Below are 24,957 nucleotides of genomic sequence, written 5' to 3' on the forward strand. Positions count from 1 at the left end.
GTCGAATCATATCGAGGTGTTTCACGGACCAGTATGTCATGCAGAGCGTTCCAAGGACGATCTGTAGTAAGAATGGAAAGCGTCTGGGAAACATGGCAAGGTAAGGTGCTTCGAGCTCTCGCCCCTTGAAGCAAAGGACTTTTGTGGTCCTCCAACGAGACTGTTGCTAGCACTGCGCCAAGCGACCATAATCTTGCACCTGTTCTCGCTTGTTGCGAAGTTTCGAAGAGCTTATTGCTGGAAATGCCTCGTAGAGGTCATAACGACCTTCGAACTATCTCCCCCGCGGTTCTCGGTTGCTAGCGAAACTTTGACTCCGAGAATCGATATAAGGCAAGGCTCGACTCTGGCTGGTCAAGTCCCGGTGTGTTGGTAGTATCGCTCTCAGAATATCGACCATAACGTGCTCACGGACTTGCTTCATGTGCGGACGTCGAAATGTCAAGAGGACTAGCGGTAAACATCTGATGACCATTAAGCTACCCCTTACTCGTCGCAGTCTGCAGGACAAGCCAACGCTGAAGAGCAATCTATTCATACACGAAATAACCTAAGAACACAAGTGACAAAGACAATGATAGTAACCAAACACAGAGAACAATCTATAGCCGATCAAGATGGGCCTTTTCGCTCAGTAGCGGTACTTGAAGTAAGGCGACTCGTCACCCATGTCGGCGATCTGCTCCTTGGTAAGACGGCCAGCCTCACCAGAGTCGATCTTGGCCTGCTTGCGCTTGTTGGCGAGGTACAGCAGACCGGCGAACGACAAGGCCGAGCAGAAGGCGACGGCGTTCATGCCAATGTTGATGTAGTGCGCGCGGTGGAAGTAGGGTGCCTGCTTCTTGGGGAAGATGTTGCTCGAGATGGTACCCGCCAGACCACCGAAGCCGACGATGATGGCGATGCACACCGAGCGCTTGGTCTTACCGCCGATAGTTTGCGTGAGCGAGGCCACCACACCGGGGAACGCGGCATACGAACCAGCAGCAGAGATGAACTGAGCTCCGTAGGCGATCTTGGGGTTCGACCTGCCGTAGGCGAGCGAGAGTCCCCAGCCAATACCAGAGATCAAAGTGCCCAGGCAGATGAAGGGGAATCGGATACCCGTGCGGTCGGCAAAGTAGGCAAAGACGACCACAGTGGCAGCAGCAACCGTGTACACGGGCACCGTGTAGAGGTTGGCGTCGACCGAGTTGTACTTGAGCGACGTCTTGAGGATGGTAGGCAGAGTGAGTGCGGTACTGTAGAGCGGAGTGATGGTGGTGACGTAGCAGATGAGAGTGAAGAGCGTCTTCCAGTCCTTCAGACCAGCCCAGACAAACTTCCAGGCGAACTCGTCGTTCATGGGAATGTCGTTGCCGTCGAAGTGCACTCGGTCGCTCATGTAGATCTTCTCGCTCTCGGTCAGGAAGGGCGCCTTCTCGAGACCGTCGAAGAGCACAAAGTAAGCGATGACACCAACGAGGATGGTCAGGGCGCCTTCTACAAAGAAGATCCAACTCCAGCCGTTGTATTTGCCAGCGTGCACCTTGGCAAGACCGAAAGCGAGCAGACCACCGAAAGCACCAGCGATGGTAGCAGCCGAGAAGAAGAGACCAACTCGAAGCTGGATCGACCTGCGCGGGTAAAGAATCGTGAGGTAGTAGGTGATACCGGGGAAGAGACCTGCCTCAGCAGCGCCGAGAAGGAGACGCCAGGCGAAGAGAGCGGCAAAGTTGTTCGAGAAGCCGGTGAAGAGCATGACCAGACCCCAGGTGACGACGATGATGGGGATCCATTTCTTGGCTCCCATCTTCTTGAGGATGAGGTTCGATGGTACTTCCAAGAGACAGTAGAGCCCGAAAAAGACGGACAAGGCCGCAGCGTAGCCATTGTCGGTGAGGTTTAGGTCCTTCTGCATGCCGAGAACGCGTGCGTTACCAATTGCAGTACGGTCGAGGAAAGAAAACAGGTATAGAACGGAGCAGATAGGCAAAACGTGCCAGTCGAGCTTCCGAATAAGACGAGCGGTCTCTTTGGGGTCATCGATGGTGGAGGCGACGGCATCAGCGTTGGTGGTTCCGGCGGTGAGGACGGGTGCCATCAGGACACCATCCTCAAGACGGGAGTCATCCTTCTTCTCGATCGAGGCCGAGTCAGGAGTGCGGTACGCCATGGTTGCAGATTCGATGTAATGTGGAATGAGGGAGAGGAAGAGGAAGAGATGACAACGAGATAAAGAACGTGAGCAGTGCTTGTTGGAGGGCAGGTCTTTATACCTTCCAGGACGACGGACGTGGGGGACGCAAAAATGGCAACGCGAAGGTACCACGAGGCCACCTTTCTGATGCGTGAACGCGAGACAGGAACAACGGACAGATTTGCGGGGCAAGATGCGGGGCAAGATGCGGGTCCAGTGCGCACGAGTCTGGGGTGCAGGAGGCGGGTGAGCGCATGCGAATGCGACCTTGACCAACAGCACTAGGATTGGGGACAAGGGCACGGTGAGACCTTGGTCGAGCTGTATCGACACAGAGGCTCAGGCCAAAAAAAAACGAGTGATTTTGGGACAATGTGCAAGGCTGCAGGAGTACAGAGCAAGGCGCGGAGTGCGGCGGCCACGAGTAAGACAACGTTGGGTGGATCCGGAGTCGACCAATGAGATGAAGGCTATCGTCTTCAAGCGAAAGCTCAGTCGAACGCAGAACCAGAGGGACAGGGGTCATCGAGCGCCGGATTCTGGACAAGGTCGAGGTTCGCGCGCAAAAGCACTCAACTCCCGGCAGAGCGTATACAGCTTTCGAGTCGCCGAGCTTGGGCTGGACGTCTTGCGGGGATAGCTGAGCTTACGGTCGGCATTTAGGGCCAGGCAGGAGGGCAGAGGGCCCGTATGAACAACGGCAGAACAGGACAGGGACGCTTCATTTGGTAACGGAGAACGACGACGGCGAACCAGGAACGCCTGAGAATGATACCCTCGACGGTGCTGGACAATTGAGCCAAGCCAAGGATTGCCACGAGGCAAGACTGAGGCTGGGACAGGCAAGTGGCAGCCCAGGGACGAGTTTGGGTGTGGATCAACGTGGACGAGCAAGCGAGCGAAACAGATGCCACGCTCGTAGAATTTGCTTGGCATCTCGAAGCGAGCTTGTGAGGCCACACAGCCATACTGCCTTGGTCGGAAAATCAGACGAACAACTTTTGCAGGGTGCCCTTGCTCTGAGACAAAGAGCGACGTGGCAGAAAAGTGCGGTGGTTGCTGCAGCTAGCAAGGGAGCTTGCATGCGGGGTTGGACTCGATCCACCTCTGATTCGGTAGCGAGGAACATAGAGCAGATGCTTCAAACCGGAGCTTGAGCCGCTTCGAAAAGCAAGTTGCGGGGAACGGGTTACAGGGCGAATAGTGGGGAGCAAACATGCTTTCGAAAAGTGTCCTCGTTCCCGCTGGACAAACGAGAAAGCGGCGATCGAGCCACGAGCTAATTAGGTGGTTGTAGACGGCGGCGATGCAAGAGGGAGCAAGTGGAGTTGGAAATTCGATACCCCGATATCCAAACCCAGCAAGACCGAGCGGATTACACTACTGCATCGAATCGCACTTACACTATGCTTCGCGCCCAACTGCCCGCTGCCTTGCCCGTCCACTGTTTCGCCTTGCTTGGACGCCTGACAATGGGTGGGGAAATGATTCGCCGTGTCGATGCAGCAACAGTTTCAGACCCGACTGAGGAGCCAGTGCCGCCTCGGTCGCTGGGCCAACGAGGCTTGATCGCTTCGTTCCGTGAATTCGGTTATCTAGGAAACAGAGACTTGGGATCTATCGACATGAGCTCATGGTATCTCTCGCAAAAAAAACAAAGCAAGGAGAGTGAGAGGGCTTGCAGCACTCAATTGGGGCAGGGAGGACAGTCACCGGTGAGGGCAGGAACACGGACGTTCACGAATGGTTTTTCCGAGCGTGTGCCAAGGAGCAACGTTGGCGGCAGGCTGGATTTGCCGATGCAATCAACTGCGCTGACACTATGTAACCAGATATGAAGTGTGGGCGGTGGCACGAAGAGGACACCGCCAAGAAACGGGAACTTTGAAAGTGGCGCAATACATTGAGCCACAAACACCTTCTTGACCAATTCTGGAACGGAGACATCCGAGCCGCTCGGTCAAAGCAGGTGCCATCATGTCGCCATCTGCTTATCGCGTGCACATTCGTGCTTGCCGGACGAGCTTCATGCGATGCACAGCTTTTTTTCTCTCAGATTCAGCAAGTGACCGTGATCAGCCAGTGTCGCCATTCTCACACAGTCGTTGGCTAATGTGCGTAGCTAGTGTGCGAAATAACAAGGTTCAAAACTTGGTCGCACGGCAGTTGCAGAACATTCCAACCCGAGCCTCCAAGAAGGGCAAGACCACGTTGCACCATGTGCGAGGCACAGACAAGGGTGGGGAAAGGGAAATCTGCCCATTTGGGGGCAAGCCAGCAAAGGGCCACTGACACGGGGAAAGAAGCAGGGTCGAGACTCTGGCTGAAACGGAGACATGGCAGGGCGAACCAGCAGTATCTCGCTTTTCTCATCTCGGAATAGCTGTCGAAAAGTGCACACTCGCAAGCGCAGCAAACGAGTGTACGACGCGCATCCACCGGGGTATGCGGAGTTCTTGGCAGTTCATCCATCCTTTACTCGACAGAGGATGCACCTTGGCTCAACTCGACACGCTCTGAGCACGTTTCCCGCTCGGACTGCTTAGCTTACTGCTTTCTGTGGAGGCATCGTTGCGACGCCTAGCAATCCACACCCTTGGCATCCTCAACAAATGCATGTAGGTCTCACCCACACTCTGTCCACGCAACCAGCTGCACAAGCTGATGACAACAACGAGGATACTGCATCTTCACAGCAAATAGGGTATCTCCATCTCTACCTTGTTGCTGACGGCCATCGGCAAATGACCTTGCTTGTCATATGACTTGTTTTTTTTTCATGTGTCATGTTTGCGTGCCACCTTGCCCCGCACTGAACTGAACAAGATCGCACGAGGTTGTCCTACGATCTTGTGAGATTGCTGAGTACCGTTAGCAACGCCCTGAGACCGAACCACACTCCTTCTCAACGATCCGGGTTTCATTCCAAGCGATCTCGAACCAAAGAGCTCGACATCTGTTTGCTGCAAGATCCGCTCGGTCTCCGAACAGGTACGGTCTTAGTTGAGCTCACTTTTGCTCCTGGTTCAGGTACACTTGATTTCATGCAGACTACTCCTTTGTCGGGCTTCATCGCGATCTAGCCCATGCAGAAGCGTCGTGCGGGGCCCCGTCATCCTGTCCAACGTCCGACACGCTCCCCGACGGCTTGAGCGGGATTAAGATCCTTTGCCCCGCAGCTAGATGGTAGCAACGCGAAGCCCGCGTCAAGCTCCATAGCCATGCGATCTCAACAAAAGACCAGGCTCAAGTTCAGACGATCCGATGACAGCGGGCATGACTTGCATCACGCAAGCATCTGGCAGGTCGATCTCGTATCGTGCAGCAGCAACAGCGTCATTCCGACCCAATTTGGTTAGGGCGATTCCAAGCAGACGGAGCGAACTTCGCTGACTAGGATCGGAAAGCTTGCTCAGTCTCAATCAAAGCTGCATCTGGCTCTCCACTCACGAGACCAAGGACGAGATTCAACACAAGGACTGTCCGTGTTGCAGAGAGCGTGAAAGCGTAGAACAAGTAGACGTACAAGTACAAGGGAGGACTGAAACGAGCCTCCTAGAGAATTAAGTCGATCGGGGGGCGAGAAGCTGCATATCAAGCGATGACCGGGTAGAGATTGTCATCGTCTGATTCGGGATCGGGGAGTTTCACGAGTTTTCGCAGTCGAGCATGGGACTCCTTGCGTAAGTTGTCCGGAAAGTGGGTAGATATCATGGGGTTGGCACCATCTTGTAATGGCAGCTTGTAGTCTTTTTGCTCAGCATGAGACTGAGCAGCGGCAGAGTCTGGCTCTGGAACGCCCGTTTGGTTGCTGCCATCTTCTTGCGCCACAGCAACGACGATACCGCGGCGAACAGCACGAAGGTGTTGGCGTGCACCCTTGAGCGTCTCTTGCAACTTGGTCGTTTCGACTGTGAGCTTCTTCTGGCGTTCGAGACTAGTTGCGATCTCTCGCTTCAGGTAGGAGTCGAGCGCTTTGGATTGCGCATACGACGTTTCCAGCGACTTGTGCAGACCACGCTCGTCCACAGCTCTTGGGTTCTTGCTGCCTGGCATGAGGTAGAGCTCTATCAAACGAAACTCGGGTGGACGTTGGACGAGCATTTGACTACCGCGAGCTTTGGCGATGGTGGTGAAGAACTTGCCCGAGCTCGTCTTGGCCTTGAGGATGAGCGGCTGGGTTCCGCTGACGGTGGATTTGGCACTGTTATTGGAATGAAAGTTCTTGGTGTACTTAGTGTTGCTCGCGACGCCGGAATCGATGCAGTACTGGAGACAGGTCTGAATGTCCTTGACGATGGAAGCGAGGATGGGAGTGGCATCTTTGAGCATTTGTCGTGCTCTTTTCTCGCGACTCGTCTCTGCGGCCATGAAAACCTGCACCTGCATCCACACCTTGACCTCCCACTCGGCCAAGTCGTCATGCACAAATTCGGGCGTGGCGCCATCGAAGAGAGTCTGATCGATCTTTTCTAGCTGGTTGGATATCTCCGTGTACTGAACCAGGTCGCGCTCGAGTTCGAGCTTGCGCTGCTGCTTGGATGCAAGTAGCGATCGGTTGTGGTCCAGCTCGGCTTCGTGTGCTGCTTGCTGGACCGCTGCCTCTTCGGCTTGTTCTTGAGCTTGAACAAGCAACCGAGATCGCCTGCCTCGCTTGTTCATGAGTCGCCTGGCGAACGAGCTGCTCATCTTGGTGTGCGCATCCCTTCTTTCTTTCGAGACAGCCTGTAACGTCTTGAGGCGTACCTCTTGGCTTTTGACTTTGCCCGTGACGGCAAAGATGTCGTGTTGGGTTGCCTCCAGCTGCGCAGGAACATCGCCGAGCTGCTCGAGAGCGTTGGTGAGCTGTGTATGTCGCTCGTAATAGCCTGTGATGCGTTGGCGCAAAGGAGGCTGGTATGCTGGCACCGAGCGAACGGAGGCCGCCACAGTGGTGGAGCCGTTGTTGGCCAGAGCCAGTGTCGCTGCAGCTGTTGCGATGGCTGCCGAGCCTGTGGCTGCAAAGGGAGGCGGCAGCGCGTCGCTGTCTGCTGCTGGTTTGTCGCCGTGGATAAGCTCGTCGACATCATCAAACATGGCGTTCATGCCCCCGCTGTACAGCCTCGGGATGCCTGGCCTGTGTGCCATCATCATGTTGTAGACTGGCGCTTGGAGGCTGGCATGCGAGCCCCACCACTTGTCAGTTGGTGGTGGTGAATCAACGTAGCGATGCTTCGTGTAAGAGTACAAGAGTGCAAGAGAACGGGAAGCATTGCTCGACACGATCGTGAAAAGGCCAAACAGGCCAAACGTCGCTTACCGGCAAGGGTCCTCGGATCCTGCGTCCGGATCTGCTGACTGCGCGCAGAACTGCTTGTCAACACAGCGGCTATTTTCGAGCGGCAGTGCATCATCATCTTGCAGAGACGCGGGCTCGTTGATCGGAAAAAGATCAGAACAAGTAACAACGGGAATCGGCGATCTTTATCGTTTACCTGGTATCGCACGAAAGTGGTCGAATTTTTAGCGCGGAAATCAAGCTTCCACGTCAATCCGTCATGGAATGGGCGCAGCGCTTCCGACGGCGGCAAGCAAAGTGCGTCGCACAGCACAGCCTCTCAGTTGACCTTTGAACAGACTGGGCTGGTGCCGCTCCGGAACGTGCCACGTCGACAGGTGTGCAGCACTTGAATGCTTCCCGCCCCACAGTCACCCTCTCTCTTCCTCACACCACAACCATCACCTGCCACCTGCACCTCCTCTTACTCCTTTACCAATCCTCTCCGCCTCTACCTTCCACGTCTACACTATACTCTCCTCCTCTTTTCCCCCTAACGCCTCCTCTGATCTTTTGCTTCAACGCACTGGATCGCACATCTGATCTCTGCACATCTCTGATCTCTATCTCCTCCTCTTCACTGAGCGTTGGAGAAAGCCATCGTCGCTTTCATTTCTTCTCTAAGACTTTCTCGTTCCGTCCTTAGTTGCTCGTCACTACCGTCATCGTGCACACATCGCCCATCATGACCAACACCACATCAGCGTCCACCTTGTCCGTCTCGCCGTCGATGTCGACGTCACCTTCCGCCGCCGCCTCTTCTTCGCGCCTTCCAGAGACTCCGGTCAAGAACGAGGCCCTCAATGCCTTGCTCACCGACTCGGCTTCGAGCAGCAACAAGAAGCGAAAGATCACCGAGGACGACGACGAGGACACGGACGACGAAGACTGTGACGAGTCATCCACCTCTGCTGCTTCGCCATCCAAGCCCAGTCACACAGGCGGTCGCAAGAGAGCGAGCGACGAGGAGCGCAAGGCCCGTCTCGAAGCTCGCCAAGCAAGAAACCGTCTCTCGGCCCAATATTCGCGAGAACGCAAGAAGGCCTACGTCGAGCAGCTCGAGGGCTCTCTCAACTCCCTCAATGCAGAGAACACATTGCTCCGTCAACAGCGCCAAGACGAGCAGGCTCTTCGACAGGCTCTGGAAGCCAAGCTGAAAGACTCGCAGCTACGCGTCACCACTCTCGAAACCATTCTTCGCACCGTGGCCCCATCACTCATTCCCCTTCTTGGTTCATTGTCGTCGTCGTCATCATCATCATCATTGTCTCTTCCCTCCTCATCTTCATCGGCTTTTGCCGCTTCTTCCACTTCTACCCTTGCTCCGCAGTTTGATGCGGGCCTGTCTGCCAACCTCGCGTCTGCACTTGTGCAGAACAACGGTCTGGCTAGCAAAGAGGTTTCCTTGCCCCCAGCGATCGCAGCGCCGGCATCGACCGCTTCCTCCTCCCTTTCCTTGGACACCTTGAGTCAGCAATCCTCGAACGAAGACGTTCGCCTCCCTGCAGCGGAGGCGACCTGCTCTGATGCACCATCTCTTTCCAGAGATGCCGAGCTCGAGCAGTCCCAGCAGCGGATGTCTTCACACAGTTCGACGGTGTCGCTGGCGAACAAGGTGGCCTCGCCAGGGTCGGAAGCAACGTCGATGTCAATGGCAGCAGCATCGTCAACCAAGGGTACCCCTTCGCTAGCCAGATCAGCGTTCCTACACCAGAGCAGCCGTCGTCGATCGCAGCCAGCACCCACATCTCTGCGTCTCAGCATCCCGTCGAAGCGAAGGCAGCAGCCGGCGGTGCCCGTGAAGCTGAGGCTCTCCTCTCCAACTTCATCGACCTCGACGCCAAGTTCGCCCACGGTGACGCGACGTCTGCGCCTCAAGATCAAGGTGCCTCGACGTCTCCCGCCTCGGCTCAACCTGTACCTCTGGGCGAGGACCATGCAGCAACAGCAACAGGCGCTTCGCGATCAGCAAGCGCCTCTGCAGGTGACTTCGCAAGCCTGAGCACCGCCTTGGCGGGCTCCGGTGAGGGTGCAAATGGCAGCAGCAGCGAGAACAGTAAGAGTAACAACATCAAGAATGGCGACTCCACCATCTTCAGCACCATCAGTCTGTCGCACGCCGATACCAAGGAACAAGACCCCCAAGCTCGATTCCAGCTCCTCAACTCTCCTCTCGTGCCCACCGAGAGGAACGTGTGGGAGCTCGCCACGGACGCCATGCTCCAAGACATTTATGGCAACAAGGACGACATCGCCGCCGTCGCCGACAACGCTGATTCGAGTGTTGCTTCGATGAGCGACGCTTCGTCCTCCGAGGTGGACGTCCCCAGCACCGGCTCGTCGCCGTTTGACCTCGTCGACTTGGACATCGAGATCGAAGAGCCAATGCAGTTCAACATTGGGCTCGGCGACGACGATACCTGCCACCAGAAGGCTGACGCCACCACACTGGACTGGCCCGGTCTCATGGCTTCGCTCGTCGCTTGAAAATCTCTCAGCGTCTCGGATTTGTCGATCTGGTATCGCGTTTTCGTCTTTATGGACATCGTGCCCGTGTAGGGTTTTAGTAGTGTTGTCGGTCTGTACATGTATTCTCTTGGGCCTTCCATCCTCCTGTCCTTCTGGAACAGGGTCCGGATTGTCATGCCTCGCTCGATGTGTCTCGTTCCCCGAATCTAATTGCTAGCTCGCTAGCTACCATTTGAAACCACTCTTCCTTTCATCCGTTCAGTGTGTTCCGATGTGAACTTAAAGATTGGCCAAAAGAAAAGAGTGGGAGAATGCAGAGTGCTAAAAATACAGTAGGCTTGAAGGCAGGAAACGAAAGAATGTGTGTGCGGTGGCGCCAGAGGCAGCAGGTGAAAGAGTGTGCGTATGCGGCTGAACGAAAGAGTGGAAACAGGGCGCGTCTATCTCCTGCCAGAAGGGGGGGGGGGGGGGGGGGGGGGGGGGGGAGAAAGCACGCCTGGCAGCTACAGCATCGACGGCGACCTCGGGCCAACCTCAAACGTGGACCAATACCACGCATCCATGAGTCTCCACACGTCCGAGTAGGATTCGTCGACGGCTACGAACGACGCTGTGCTTGCGCCTCCGTTGCTGGTGGTGGCTGAGCTGGTTGCAGAGTCGCCGAGGGCGGAGGCAGGCCTGTACGCGCTACCCGGAAGCCGGTGTGTAGCGGGGATCGAGGTTTCGAGTTGGTCGCTGAGCGAGCGGATGGATGCGAGCAGCTCGGCCGCCTGCTGCTTGAGCTCTGCCACAGCGGCCGGGTCTGCAGCGTGCTTGGGTGTCGCTCCGAGCGTGAGACCGCGCGGCTCGAAGGCGGCTTTGCCGTCAACAGGCGCAGCGAAAGACACCGGCCCTTTCCCTGTCGCCTTGGCCATGTCGGCAAAAGGCGGGAGTGGGAAACACGTGTCCTCGTTCACCCTCATCGAGGCAGCTGCGGCAGCTGGGGGAGCACGCGGCGTCAAGGTCGTCGTCGACGACGACGACGAGGATGATGGCCGCGACGTGGATAGAAGCAGGGGTTGCAGCGTCGAGCCGCGAGCCGAAGCGACAGCGGCATCCGCCGCAAGCGTGGAGGGTTGCAAGTGCGAATGCTGGTGTGAAGTTTCATCTTGGGTGATGAACTCGTCGCCGCCGCCGCCGCTCAAGACGACTGCCACCTTGTCGCTATCGTACGCATCATGGATCGATGCAGCCAAACTGCCTCTTAACTCGAGTTCATCTTCGCCAGCCAGCTGCAGCGAGAACGGATGGCCACTAAGCGAATCAAGCGAGTACGAAGACTCCATAGAGTCGCGTGACGCCGCGGATCGCGAGGATGGCAGTGGAGGCGAGCCGAACGTCGATGGACTTCGAGACGACGAGGCGCGCGGCGTGTCGTGTAGGTGCTGCCTGAGTGCAGCCACGCCGAACGGCAGGACGACGCTTCGCTTGTGCGATGGCGACAGGACGATGTCGAATGCAGGCTCGTCGTCATCTGGTTGGCCGTCGAGGCTGACGAAGCTGCGCACTTGCGCGCGGGCGTTGTCGTCGTGCGGCCGTCGGTTCGAATTCCCAATTCGAGGTGGGAAGACGAAATGTGGTTCCGCTCGGGTGGAGTCGCTCCTCGCGTCTGTGGGTGAAGTGGCTCGTTGCGATGACTGAGTTGTTGTGGCGGCAGGCGCTGACTTGGGACCCTGGAACGACTGCTTTGAGATTTTGAGTCTGGCAGGACCCGTGCCATTGGCCTCAGCAGCACGGCTCATAGACGAATCCTGCGATCGAGAAAAGAGCGAGCTGCTGGATTGGGATGCAGACCGCAATTGGTCCTCCTTCGATGCTTGAACGTTGCGACTCGGCACGCTCTGCTCGTCGACGCGGCCAAGTTGACTACCCGTCTTCAGAGCAGGAGCTCGCACGGTGCTTGTTGCGCTTACTGCCTCGAAAGCGCTGGCTATGGCTCGTACCGATTGACGCTGCGAACCTCTCGAGGAAGGATTTGTTCCCATCATCACCCTCTGTATCGCAATCGAAGATCCGAGCACCGAAGAGATGGATCCGGAACGCGATCCAGGACCGTGCGAACCGCCGCCCTGGCGCGACAGCCCCGAGCTGCGATTCCGCGACCTTGTCGACGACTGGTAGCCAACATCGCTGTATTCCGAGGTAGAGCCCACGCTGGACGGCGAACTGAAAGAAAAATCGAACGAGCCATCCGAGTCGGATTCGTAGAGGAGGCGATGCTGTAGTTTGGTGAGTCCGTGCGGATGCTGCGGCGCAGCTTGCTTGATCATTGTGGGCTCGCCCAAGGGTAAGGTGTACGAGAAGGGAGAGTAGAGGGCAGGGCCGAACTGTGCGGTGTCGATAGCTGTGTCCTTGGAGAGGGTATTTGTGAAGTTGCCTTGCATCATCCTATCCTTGCTAGAGGGTGGACAGCCGAGCCGGTTGATGACGAGTAAAGGGATTGAAGAGCCTGGAAGTCCTGAGAGAGAAAGCCTTGAAAGCGCGGTCCTGTTTCATCCAGTGGAATGGACCAGCAGCGTAAGGAGAGACTTTCGTAAGGGCAGAGACGTAGGGTCGTGAAGGAGCAGGTGATGATAACGTCTGCCACGCAAAGGAGTGGAGCTTGCGTTCGTGGTGATCTCAAGAGAGAAGGGCGGGCGAATAGCGCTTTTGGCTGAGAGAGAAGAAAGTACGATGGAGCGGCCTGCGATGATTGAACTTCAGCCAGCTGAAGCAAGGGTCGATGAAGAAGCTTTGTTCCTATCTGCCTGAGATGGAACGCGTGCAAACAATCCGGCTGTGAATGTCGAACAGCGAAAAGATACGAGCCAGGATTGGGACGCCGAGCGCTGCTGATGGCTCTCCGTAGCGGCACGTTTGAAGCGTAGTGTGTGTGATGAGGTGGAGAGAGAAGCAAAGGAAGGAAGGAAGGAAGAAAGAAAGAAAGAAAGGACGAGCGAGCCGGGTTCAAGGGTGGTCAGGAAACTCGCAAGCATGCTCACAGACCGTTCAAGATCAACGCCTATTCCGCATAGCCATGCTTTGGGATTCAAGGCCCGCGAGATGCTGAGAATGCAATCGCTTGCAGCAGCAGCATCTGTTGGACGTCGGGCCACTATCCGATGCCAACTGCAATGCGACAGCGGGCCCAATCGCCTCCTCGCTGCCACCACTCGGCTGATCCGACAAAACAGCAACAGCAATCAAAGCGCGAAACGGCGGCTCACGTTCATCTGCGCGTCACTTTCGCTGTGCCCAATTGCCTTTCGCGCATACATCCCTGCTATTTTGAGGGTCCGCTGCGAAGCCTCTCCCTCCTTTTTTTTGGGTGACGATTGAGATGCTTGCTTGGCCTGCGCGACAGATGCACTCGACAGGTTCATGCACGATCCTCGCATTGTTCCGTCGCTCCGTCTCTACTATTGTTCGCATTCTTCTAGTTTCACTTTTGACTTGAAAGAAAACCCAGCCTTTGCCCACACAAGCGCTCTCCACCTTTCTCTCTGTTTCGAATGTCCTTGGGAGTGGCTCGATGCCACGGGTGAAACCATAGCCAAACGCCGTTGTAGGGTGCTGCACAGCTATGATCGCTTCGGTTGCAGTGTTACGCGATGCGATGCGACGCGAAGCAGTGCAACCGTGCTGTGGCTTCGGTGAAAGGAACCCAGATCGGAAAACAGCAACAGGAACAGGGGCGAGTCAGTTTCCAATCGAGCGAAGATTGCGCTTTGCTGCAACTTGCCCTTGACGCCCCACCAAGAGAAGAACAAAGCTTCACGCGAGCCTCTTCAAGCAGCTTCTACGCTGAGCTGTCGAAGCACGACACGTCGAACGTTGCTACCGACAGGGGGCTGTGGGCAGCAAGGCGTGCTTTTCCGAGCTCTGACTGCAGCCTGCGTATGGAGCAATGCGCATCTGACCAGTCAACGAGTCATTTTTGATGCGCCACATGCAGCCAGCACGCGAGGAGCAGATATCGCTGGCAAGGGGCTGCCTGCCTTAGTTGATTCTTCCTGAGGTACATGGGAAATTTTGAAACATGCACGAGGTAGCAGGGTCCACATCTACAGCGCAGCACCAACACCTTCGAGGCACGATGAAAAAAAAATCGGCGCAGCAACCTTATAACTTCGAGGTGCCCCACTTGAAGCGACCGACTTGGCCTAGTCACAAAGATCTCTTCGTCTGTTCTTGGCACACCGTAGTACGGTGTCAGATGCTCAACGAGCCGGTCGAAAGCTCGACAGTGGCTGCAAGGGCGATGCAAGTGGACGCATCGTGTTTGCATGCTCAAACGCCTCTGGTGCGTGATCACGACCCGAGCTTCGCTTCAGCAAAGATTCCGACAGGTGTCCGAAGCCCCTTCGCACTCGGCTCTTCTTATGCCCTTGAGCCTGTGAGTCGGCGAGTGCTTTGGTTCTCTTCATCATCAAGGCCGATCCGCTCGAAAACAGCATTGACGACCTTGTAAGTCTGCAAGTCGAGGATCGTCCTGCCTCTCAAATCAGGTTTGGACAGGGCTTGCCAAGCTAAAGTAGCCCCGATCAGCACCGGGTACCAGATGAAGTTGCCTCCAACGCACAGCCTTGATGCGAACGTCCCCGAGTCCCACGCCGCTTAGAAGAGGCCATCACAGTGTCAACAATCAGACGTTAAAAAACATAATGACAGGGCCACACTTGCCTCTTTCGGGAAGAGCCCCCAACTGCACGGTAGATGCTGCTTTCACAGGGTCAGCGACTGGTCTCACACGTGAGGACATGCCCTAATGCTTTAAACAGAGCTCGTCTTCCATGGTTGACTACCGCCGGTGTCATTCAGAGAGACGAATGCGGTTCTTTGTGTACAACCGCACGCGGCAGAAGCAAGAGGTGCAGACCATGCCAACCCCCAGCAGACGCTCGGAATGCACTCTGCGTAGAACGAAATTGGCAAAGGACCTAACAGGTTTGAAAGTGGTGGTAGGTGTTAGAGCGAGGTTTGCTTTAGAAATCGGTTTTTTAAGCTGAACAATTCGGCCGAACTTGGGCATCACGTGCAAGGTTTTGAAGTGAATGTTAGAATCGAATTTGACTTTGAAACCTGTGTGTACGAAATTGGCTTCAAACGAGAGAGGATTCGAAACAAAAGGCTAGATGACGGCACGAGAGCAGTCAGAGAAACGCAAAAGCCTCGAGTTGAGCGAGAAGAAGCGGTGAGCAGACAGAAAGACACGCAGGCAGCTGGAAGAGGAGTGAGAGAGCTGGTGGTCGGAGCAAGCCTCGAGCTCTCAACGTCGCAGGCAGGCAGGCAAGCAAGTTGTCAACTTGTGATTCGAGTGCGTCGCCGCCGAGGGCCAGCCAGTCAGGCGTGCGCCAAGGTCGAGTTGGAGATCTACACCTCTTCCTCCTTCCCTTTCCCTTAGGTTCTTCTCATCCCCTCAAGACACATAATCAAGGTAAGCTTTGCCACATTGCACGCATGGCAGCATCATCAATGGACGACGCACGAGCATGATCGACAACGACAGAGACCGTAGCACCAGGATGGACGAAACACAGATGGCATTCCCGGCAGATTCGACAGCAGCAGCAGCACCAGCAGCACCAGACGACCATGATCTTGTCAACGGCGCAGACGACTATATCATCATGTATTGATGTTGCGACGGCTAGCACACGAGCGCACGCACTATCCATACACTACACTCACCGCCTTCACCTGATAGACTCTGTCGCGACAAGCACACTACGACACTATAAAGTGCTTGGATCAAAGAGGCACGCACTCTTTGCATCACGACGAATTCACATGCAGCAGGCAGACATAGCAGCAGACATCTCGTACAAAGGAACAGCTGGCCGACGTTGGCAGGGCCTTGGTCTGCAAAGGATATAGGACGCCACACGTACACACGCTCGACAGACATGACAACTGCGGGACGATGACGAGACAAGGCACGCCAGATTGGACAGCCTACGCCATGCGCGAATCCTCTTCCAATTGTCGCCACAGTTCATGTGTGCGGAAGGCCGGAAGACATGCTGCTCACAAGACTGCAATTGATCATGCAGAAGGCATCACAGACAGCAAAGGGCTGGCGTTGTCGAACGAGTGGAAACCTTTATCAGCTGCGTTCGAGGGGACTTGGACGTCTTCTACTTCTCGCCGATAAATCATCATATTACACCGCCCCCGACACTCAATAACGACAGACATCAATCAGCGACACAGTGTCAAGTGCATCACCTTCAGTGAGGTCGTCAGCCTCTGTACCATCGACATTCGTCTCTCATCGTCTTTGCGCTACTAGTCTCTGTCGAAGTTGGCAGGTGCTGTCAGGCGATTTCCTGCAAATCTTACAGCAACCAGAAGACTGACTTTTGAATTTGTTCCCTTCCCTGCTCTGTCACCTCGATCTCCTTCGATTCGCCTTTACATTGCTACGACTTTGTCCGCCTACTTCCATTCCGATCATACCTCTCAGATTCAACATGGGTATCACTCGTGACTCGCGACACAAGCGATCGGCCTCCGGTGCTCGCCGCGCCTACTACCGCAAGAAGCGCGCCTTCGAGCTCGGCCGTCAGGCTGCCAACACCCGTATCGGTGCCAAGCGCATCCACACCGTTCGCGTTCGTGGTGGCAACCTCAAGCACCGTGCCCTGCGTCTCGAGTCGGGCAACTTTGCCTGGGGTTCCGAGCACATCACCGCCAAGACCCGTGTTCTCGGTGTCGTCTACAACGCCTCGAACAACGAGCTTGTGCGAACCAACACGCTGGTCAAGGGCTGCATCGTCCAGGTGGACGCTACCCCCTTCCGTCAGGCTTACGAGAAGCACTACGGCCAGCCGGTGACCACCAAGCGCCGTGCTGCTGGTCAGGGTGCCGCTGAGGCCAACGCCGATGAGACCAAGCAGTCCAACAGCGTGACTCGCAAGCTCGAGAACCGCCGCAAGGAGAGCAAGCTTGAGCCGCTCGTCGAGCAGCAGTTCGGTGCCGGTCGTCTCTACGCCGCCATCTCGTCGCGCCCCGGCCAGTCCGGCCGCTGCGACGGCTACATCCTCGAGGGCAAGGAGCTCGAATTCTACGTTCGTCGTCTCAAGGCTTCCAAGGGCTCCAAGCAGTAAACTATCCTGCTCGACCGCCCCCTTCTGTAACGCCTTTTGTCTGTCTTTCATCTCTCGCCTTGTATACTGTTCACACCCGATCACCATCACCTTTTTCTTTAACGCTCTTCCCACCCCCCATTCTTCCAATCGGACGTATCTCATTATGGTTCGGTAAAAGAGCGTCTACCCTGGGGGATCCGAAAGGACGCCCAGGTCAGCATCACCCAAAACACACACACACACCACCCAAAAAATCCTTCTCATAGGTTAATGCAAAGCACCAATGCAATTCCTTTTCCCGGTAGATCCATCTGTTGTCTTGAGGGCTGCGTGCGTTTCTTTGGTGTGGGAATGGGATGAACGGTGAACGGTGAGACTTGGTGTGTGGGGGGGCGGGCAAGGGGTTGTGCGGAAGGGTTATGCATGCGAGGGTTGCTGTTTAACTTAGCCGATGGGGAGCCATGCTTGCGGTGATTCGGAGAGACGGAGGGAGGTGGCTGCGCACCGCCCGTGTCTGCGCGTGGTCGCGAAGATGCGGTGCTTGGGCATGCCAGAGGCCTGTCCGCGCGATACGCCCGTCGTCTTCCACTCGATTTCCTGCACTCATCCCTCATCGTCTCGCCTACCGTCTCATCGTACTCGCACCCCTCACTGACCTCACTGCACAGACTTCACCGCTCGACCGATCACGCACTTGCAATTCCACCTAAGTGTCATTAATGCAACGTCCAACTAACCTCTGAAACTACCTAGTCATCGCGAATCGACTCAAACTGGGCCTTAGCCGCCAACATGGCCTGCTTCTCCGCCTCCAAATTCTTCAGCTTCTCCGCGGTAGCGTCCTTGACCTCCTGCGGCATGCGGGCCCACTCCTGGGGCTTGTTCATGGCGGCCGAAACCTTTTCGATGCCGACAGCGTTGAGCTGGAGCTTCTTGTCGATCTTGGCGAGTTCCTGGTCGAGGTTGACCAGGCCACGGATCAGGAGGTGCGCGTTGAGGCGCGAAGAGATGCTCGAGACCGCGCATCCCTTGGGCACATCGGACGCGGACGAGACCACCTGCACGGACGCACAGCCCTTGACGAGCGTGGCGACCACAGCGGACGATTCGTTGAGCACCTGCTGGAAGCCAGCATCCGACGTCTCCAAGAACACCTGCACGTCCTTCAACAGGTTGTAGTCGGTGCACATGCCCCTGATCGCGCGCACGGCTGCAAACACCTCCTCGAATGCCGCCTCCGCCTGCGCATCCTCCCTGCTCTCCATGTACACAGGGTAGCGCGCCAGCGCAATGCTCTCCGCCTTCTCTCCCGCTCGGCGCGGCAATCGCTGCCACAGCTCCTCTGTCACAAACGGCATGAACGGATGCAACAGCTTCAGGCCGGCATCCAAACACGTGTACAGCGTCTGCTGCGCACTCGCGCGCGCCTTGCCATCCGCCGCCGCAGGATCCGTAATCGGCTTGATCGCCTCAATGTACACATCGCACAGCTCGTACAGCCAGAAGTTGTACACGACCGACGTGGCCGCCATAAAGTTGCGCTCCTTGAGGTGCTCGTTCATCGCTTTTGCGGCGGCGTTGAGCTTGTGCAGGATCCACTTTTCGACGAGCGCCTCGTGGCCAGATGGTTCGTCCGTCGAGGCAGGCTGGAACGACGCGACCGGCTCCAGCTTGAGCAGCGCAAACTTGGTAGCATTCCAGAGCTTGTTGCAGAACTTGCGGTAGCCCTCAACACGCAGAATGTCGAGGTTAATGTCTCGACCGGCACTGGTGTAGGCACACAGAGCAAAGCGCAGCGCGTCGGTTCCGCATTGCGGGATGCCCTTGGGGAAGTCCTTCTTCTGGCCCTGGGCGGCTTTGGCGATCTCCTTTTCGTCGAGGTTGCCCTCCTTGAGCTTGCTGTGCAGGTCGTCGAGGCTGATACCCTCGATCACATCGAGCGGGTCAATGACGTTGCCGAGCGACTTGGACATCTTGCGTCCGTGCGCATCACGCACCATGGCGTGGCAGAAGACTTCCTTGAAGGGCAGGGTTCCCGTGAAGTAGACTCCGAGCATGCACATCCTGGCGACCCAGAAGAAGAGGATGTCCCACCCAGTCTCGAGCAGCGACGACGGGTAGAAGTGCTTGATGTCGTCCGTCTTCTCCGGCCAGCCCATGATGGAAAAGGGCCAGAGGCCGGAACTGAACCAGGTGTCGAGCACGTCCTCGTCCTGCTCAAGGGTGTAGCTCTTGCCGCCAGCGAGCTTGGTCGCACGCTCCTTGGCCTCCTCGAGCGTCCTGCCGGTGACCCAGAACTTCTCTTCGTTGCGGTCCTGCGACTCGCCCTCAATGTTGACAAAGTAGACAGGACATCGGTGACCCCACCAGAGCTGACGCGAGATGCACCAGTCCTGGATGTTCTCCATCCATCGGAAGAACTCCTTCTCGGAAACGTTGGGTACGATTGTCATCTCGCCAGCGCGGACGCGCTCGATGACCTTGGCAGCGAGAGGTTTGCAGTTGACCCACCACTGGGGCTTCATGATGGGCTCAATGACATCGCCCGATTTCGAGCAGATGGGGACGGTCATGGGATTGTCCTTGGTCTCGACGTAGCTGCCGATCTCCTTGAGCTTGTCAATGACGGCACGTCGGGCTGAGAAACGCTTCATGCCAGCAAACTCGCCACAGTTGTCGTTGAGCGTGCCATCATCGTTGAGGATGTTGATGAACTCGAGGTCGTGGCGCTTGCCGACCTCGTAATCGTTGGGGTCGTGCGCAGGCGTGATCTTGACGGCACCGGTTCCGAATTCCATGTCGACGATGATCGAGTCAGCGACGATGGGGATCTTGCGGCCGGGAACGAAGGGGTGGACGACGTTCTTGCCGTGGAGGTGCTTGTAGCGAGTGTCATCGGGGTGCACAGCAACGGCGGTATCACCGAGCATGGTCTCAGGACGCGTGGTGGCGACGATGATCTTCTCGTCGCTGCCCTCGATCTGGTACGAGAAGCTGACAATGACACCAAACTCGATGCGCTCGTTGGCGGGGTAGCCGGGGACGTTCATGAGGGTGCGGCCGTTGAGCTGTTTCTGGTCGACCTCGAGGTTGGAGAGAGTGGTGTGGAGCTTGCAACACCAGTTGACGAGACGGTTGGCACGGTAGATGATGCCGTCCTCGTGCAGTTTGCAGAAGGCTTCGGTGACGGCCTTGGATCGGACGGGGTCCATGGTGAAGGCCTCTCTGGAGAAATCGTAGGAAGCACCGAGACGGCGTAACTGGTTGGCGATGCGCGACTGGTAGTCGTCCTTCCACTCGAAGACCTTTTCGAGGAACTTTTCACGGCCATAGTCGTAGCGCGTCTTGCCCTCGGTTTTTGCAAGGCGCTTCTCGACGACGCTCTGTGTGGCGATACCGGCATGGTCATAGCCAGGGTTGAAGAGGGTGCGGTAGCCGTTCATGCGGTGCCATCGGACCAAGGTATCCTGGATCGCGATGGTGAGGGCGTGACCGATGTGAAGCGAGCCGGTGACGTTGGGAGGTGGGGCAGGGATGATGAAGGTCTTCTCGGGGTCGTACGGGTCGTCTTGGGTGGGCTCTGCGGGCTTGAAGTGGTTGCTCTTCTCCCACCACTGGTACCAGCTCTGTTCGACGTGGAGCGGGTTGTAGCCGTTCTCCATGGGAGCGGAGAGATCCTTCTTCTCGCCTGGGGTGGTATTGTTGACCCACTCAGGCTCCTCCTTGACCTCCTTCTTGGGCTTTTCCTTCTTGGCGGCACCTGAGCCAGCGGGGTTGGGAGCGGGACGGTCGCTCTTGAGCGCATCCTTGGCAGCCTGCTTTGCCTCCTTTTCTTTGAGCTTGGCGAGTTTCTTCATGGCGCTTTTTGTCAGTGGTTGACCGTCGGGGCCGAGAGGGGTGTCTGCGGCAGGGGCATCGTTCTGTGCCGAGCCAGACGGTTGCTGCTGCTGCTGCTGCTGCTGCGGCTGCTCGGGCGCAGAGGGCGCTGCTGTGGAGGAAGACATGTTGCGGGTAAGGGATCGGTAAGGATGATAGAGAAAAGGGCGAGCTTTATGGACAGAATCTAGGCTCGAGCGGCGAGTTATTCTTGTGGCAGGGTTGATGCGAGTTGCCAGTGGAGCAAGCTGACGTTGGATCGAGACGGCAAAAGTGAAGAGTCCTGGCCGAGACACCATGCAAAATGGACTGCGAACCGGGCGTTATTCAGCGGAGAGGAGATGAATAGGTTGATGGTGCTGCGGTGCGAGTCAGATAGGACAATGACTCGAAGGTGAGCTTGGGGGATGGTTGTCGAGGCGAGATAGGACGGCGTCAGCAACGAGGAATGTGCACGCACCGCAGCGCTCTGCACAGAATCCGGCTCAAAAACTGCGCTTCTTCTGACTCGTTGAAAAAATTACATTCGAGGGAACAGCGCAGCGCAGTGACCAGCCTGAGCGACGAGTCACGTGCGATCGACTGCCCGATTTCACTAGATCGATCTGGCGACTAAAAGGGTGATTATTGTGTCTCTTTATTTTGTGCCATTTTGTGGAATCAAAGGATTTATTTAAGTCGGCGGGTGCAGCCGGTACATCTTCTCACGGTCACAACAAGTCGGCGGAACGTAGCCCGTCTATGCTCGACTCGTGTGTCGTTTGCCGTCCGTCCCAGTAAGACAACAAACATCGACACTAGAGCATCCCTCACACGCACTCCGAGGCAGAGTCCAGGCAGGGGGTCCATGCGCTGACACGGGACCCGGAAGCAGGAACCGAACTGTGGCGTTCAGTGTTTTCGCGTACGCCATCGAAACTCTAACTCGAGCTTGGAACAGCCAGAGCTGTCGAAATGCGCGTGGCCGTATGGTGTTGAAAAGTTGGTTCGGACCTAGCGTACACGAGCAAGCAGTGCTGTGGCTCGTCAGGCACACGGAGGTAGGCGGAGCGAGGTAGCGGGGCCAGGCTACTGTAGGAGGCGGATAAACGAGCGGAGGTAAAACCAGAACGCCAAGAAATCGAGAAATCCCAGACGGTCGCCGAGGGTGACAGACAGACAAGGGAAAAACCCTGCAAATCCTGTCACATGGCTCCTCGCTCCGTGGCTTGCTGATTCGCGGGATGACCAACCGTAGGAGCTGCATTACGGTGCATTTCAGTGCATGACACGGGAAGAGCAGATGCGTATAGCAATGCAGGTACCGCCGCAGTCGACCAATTACCAGTCACAAACCGCTCGAGTACGCCAGCATGTGCATGCCGGGGAAAGTTCGCGGAGGGCGAGGATAAACCCCGGACGGATCTTCGCCGCAATGGCCCTCCCAGCTTGGAGACAAAGCAGATCCCACAGAAAGCAATGCCTGAGGTATGAGGCAGCAATGGCGTACGCTTGAGCGCAGCAGAATCAAGTTGGTGCACAGTATGTTCATTGGGTCGGAGCCTGTTTGACGAGCCAATTTGTCGATCCTGCCTGTCATCTTACCTCGAAGGACATAAAAGGGGCAAGGAACAGAGCCATTGATAGTTCCCAGAAGCCAAGCTCCTCAACATCCCATTTCAATCTCCCCCGCTTTGTCACCATACTTTCGCACCACTCACGATGAAGTTCACCACCATCCTCAGCGTTTTGGCCCTGGCTGCTGCCTCGAGCGTCTCGGCTCTTCCCAGCGACAGCACCGCCATGCGTGCCCGCAGCATGGATGTCATGGCCCAGTTTGACAGCCTACACATGCTCGACAAGCGTGCTCTGTCGAACGGCAAGAAGTGCAAGGAGGACTCGCAGTGCGAATCCGACTTCTGCAAGAACCCGGGCTGGTTCAAGTCCAACGTGTGCGAGGCCAAACTCAAGAACGGCGAGGAGTGCGATCACGACAAGCACTGCCATTCCGGCTACTGCAAGAAGACTAGCTTCTGGAGCGCCAAAAAGTGCGAGCACAACAACATCCCCAACGGCTCGCTTGCCAAGGGTGCAAAGTGCGATCGAAACGCCGAGTGCAAGAGCCAGATCTGCGAAAGCGGCCTGAGTTCCAAGTCCTGTGTCACCAAGGAGAACGGCGAGAACTGCTCCGAAAACAACAACTGCGATTCCGGCTTCTGCTTCATCAAGCCCACTGGCAACAACCACCGCTGCCTGGCTGTCAACCTTGCCAAGGGCAAGCACTGTGTCAACAACGTGCAGTGCGCTTCGAACAAGTGCAACAACACCTGCGAATAAGATTCCTGCACAACTACACTCAAAATCAGATCAAGGCTTCGCTGCCGTGGTCACCAGGCATAGCACGCACCAAGAGGAACACATGCGGGGGCCAGAGACAGTCAGCTGGACGTCTCAAGTGGCGGATGACGTGCATTTGCGCGAGCTGGAGCAGAAAACAAGGGGCACGTGGACAAGAAGAGGCTGCGGGAAGGCATACCTATGGACTCGCTTGCCTTGCGTGGATGGGCTGTACCTCACCCACTCGACCCTTTACATTCGTTGTTATTGGCAGTACTTGGCGTTTGTTAGTTTCACAGGCACAGTGCACTGTCAACGTATCATGCTGTCTATGCAGGACTCGTATGTCGTGTGCCGGTCCAAATCACAAAGATTTACATATATGCTCTGTCGCTTCTTACACATCGTTGGCTGACGAGAGCAGGGAAGAGGTGCAAGCGTTTGCTGTCACGGGAACCGAAAGCAACACGGTCCAGGAACCGAATTGAGGCCTGGAAAGTTGCGGCTTCCGCAGCCCGAAGCCTGAACTTCAACTCAATTCAAGGTTCGACAACGGAAGCTGTCGAAATACGCGCCAGGCGAGTCGTGTGAGAAGGTGGCTTTTTTGGCACGGTCCCTCACGGGCATTGTTGCTGCGGCCTGCCGAGCTGTCGTTCGCATTTATACACGCTGCTCTGTTCCCGCCCACATCGTTGCTCCCCAACCACCATCTCCCTTCAACCCAGTCTTGCACTTCAGACACTATGTCCAAATCCAATCCCGGCGAACTTCACTCCAAGCCCGCGCGTGCGCCTTCCCTCCTCGAGTTTGTCACCTGCAACCTCGCGCCCGTGCTCATCACTGCCAAGCTCTACATCAGCGGATTTCCTCCTGCGCTCCTTGATCAACTTCGCCACCCGAACCCTATCAACTGGATCAACCCTTTCCATTGGAAACGACTCATCTTTGCCAACGGCTTCGGTGCGGTGCTCAAGACGGCGGACGAGATGTATGTCGATGTGAAGCGGCCGCTGTTGCAGTCGGCGTATGGACGCGTGTTGGAGATCGGTGCGGGTGCGGGGGACTCGGTGGGGCACTATGACGAGGCCAAGATCGAACGGCTGTTCTGTCTGGAACCGTACGAGCCGCTGCGTCGGCAGCTGGTGGCCAAGCTGCAGGCTGTCGGGCTGGCGGGGAAGAGCACGGTGATTGCGGCCGGCTTGGATGCGGACAGTCGACCGAAACTCGTGCAGGCGGGGATTGAGCCGGGCTCGCTCGACACGGTGGTCCTGTTCCAAGTGCTCTGCTCAATTCCCGACCCGAAAGCACACCTGAAGTACTTGCAGAGCCTGCTCAAACCGGGCGGCCAGATCATCCTCTTCGAACACGTCGCTAGCAAGCATACGTTGGCCAGATTGATTCAGAACCTCTGGGCCCCGATTTGGAGCTTCAACTTCGGTGGCTGCAAACTCAACCGCGATTCGGGCGATTGGCTCAGTGCAATTGGCGGCTGGAAACACGTCGAGATCCAGAGACCCCTTTACGAGGTACGTTCACCGAGACCCAACGTCCCGCTGTGGGAAAACAGAGCAGTAGCTGACACCTTTTTGACATCCGATGGAACGGCCAGACCTCTGCCGACTTGTTCCCCCACGCCATCGGCCGCCTCATCAAGGCTTGAAACCTGCGCTCGTCTCCTTCCGCATCCCTTA

General features: G+C 56.5%; 8 protein-coding genes across 8 annotated transcripts; 4 read left to right on the forward strand and 4 right to left on the reverse strand.

The window, feature by feature from the left end:
• Nucleotides 1-631: 631 nt before the first annotated feature.
• EX895_006479 (uncharacterized protein) lies at nucleotides 632-2,155 on the reverse strand (the record flags this gene model as incomplete). The annotated part of the gene is made up of 1 exon (XM_029887070.1): nucleotides 632-2,155. One exon carries the CDS (start codon nucleotides 2,153-2,155, stop codon nucleotides 632-634), a length of 1,524 nt encoding a protein of 507 aa, XP_029736562.1.
• A 3,618-nt stretch (nucleotides 2,156-5,773) lies between these two features.
• On the reverse strand, nucleotides 5,774-7,312 carry EX895_006480 (uncharacterized protein; the record flags this gene model as incomplete). Its single annotated transcript, XM_029887071.1, has 1 exon — nucleotides 5,774-7,312. One exon carries the CDS (start codon nucleotides 7,310-7,312, stop codon nucleotides 5,774-5,776), a length of 1,539 nt encoding a protein of 512 aa, XP_029736563.1.
• Nucleotides 7,313-8,181: 869 nt separating this feature from the next.
• EX895_006481 (uncharacterized protein) lies at nucleotides 8,182-9,983 on the forward strand (the record flags this gene model as incomplete). The annotated part of the gene is made up of 2 exons (XM_029887072.1): nucleotides 8,182-8,988; nucleotides 9,087-9,983. The coding sequence occupies 2 exons, from the start codon at nucleotides 8,182-8,184 to the stop codon at nucleotides 9,981-9,983; spliced, it is 1,704 nt and encodes a 567-aa protein (XP_029736564.1).
• Nucleotides 9,984-10,468: 485 nt separating this feature from the next.
• On the reverse strand, nucleotides 10,469-12,391 carry EX895_006482 (uncharacterized protein; the record flags this gene model as incomplete). Its single annotated transcript, XM_029887073.1, has 1 exon — nucleotides 10,469-12,391. One exon carries the CDS (start codon nucleotides 12,389-12,391, stop codon nucleotides 10,469-10,471), a length of 1,923 nt encoding a protein of 640 aa, XP_029736565.1.
• A 4,065-nt stretch (nucleotides 12,392-16,456) lies between these two features.
• Nucleotides 16,457-17,092, forward strand: EX895_006483 (uncharacterized protein; the record flags this gene model as incomplete). The annotated part of the gene is made up of 1 exon (XM_029887074.1): nucleotides 16,457-17,092. The coding sequence occupies one exon, from the start codon at nucleotides 16,457-16,459 to the stop codon at nucleotides 17,090-17,092; it is 636 nt and encodes a 211-aa protein (XP_029736566.1).
• A 731-nt stretch (nucleotides 17,093-17,823) lies between these two features.
• Nucleotides 17,824-21,078, reverse strand: EX895_006484 (uncharacterized protein; the record flags this gene model as incomplete). The annotated part of the gene is made up of 1 exon (XM_029887075.1): nucleotides 17,824-21,078. One exon carries the CDS (start codon nucleotides 21,076-21,078, stop codon nucleotides 17,824-17,826), a length of 3,255 nt encoding a protein of 1,084 aa, XP_029736567.1.
• A 1,573-nt stretch (nucleotides 21,079-22,651) lies between these two features.
• Nucleotides 22,652-23,266, forward strand: EX895_006485 (uncharacterized protein; the record flags this gene model as incomplete). Its single annotated transcript, XM_029887076.1, has 1 exon — nucleotides 22,652-23,266. The coding sequence occupies one exon, from the start codon at nucleotides 22,652-22,654 to the stop codon at nucleotides 23,264-23,266; it is 615 nt and encodes a 204-aa protein (XP_029736568.1).
• Nucleotides 23,267-24,009: 743 nt separating this feature from the next.
• Nucleotides 24,010-24,926, forward strand: EX895_006486 (uncharacterized protein; the record flags this gene model as incomplete). The annotated part of the gene is made up of 2 exons (XM_029887077.1): nucleotides 24,010-24,792; nucleotides 24,876-24,926. The coding sequence occupies 2 exons, from the start codon at nucleotides 24,010-24,012 to the stop codon at nucleotides 24,924-24,926; spliced, it is 834 nt and encodes a 277-aa protein (XP_029736569.1).
• Between the last annotated feature and the right edge of the window lie 31 nt (nucleotides 24,927-24,957).

Source organism: Sporisorium graminicola, chromosome SGRAM_9, assembly GCF_005498985.1.
Source record: "Sporisorium graminicola strain CBS 10092 chromosome SGRAM_9, whole genome shotgun sequence".
NCBI lineage: Eukaryota > Fungi > Basidiomycota > Ustilaginomycetes > Ustilaginales > Ustilaginaceae > Sporisorium > Sporisorium graminicola.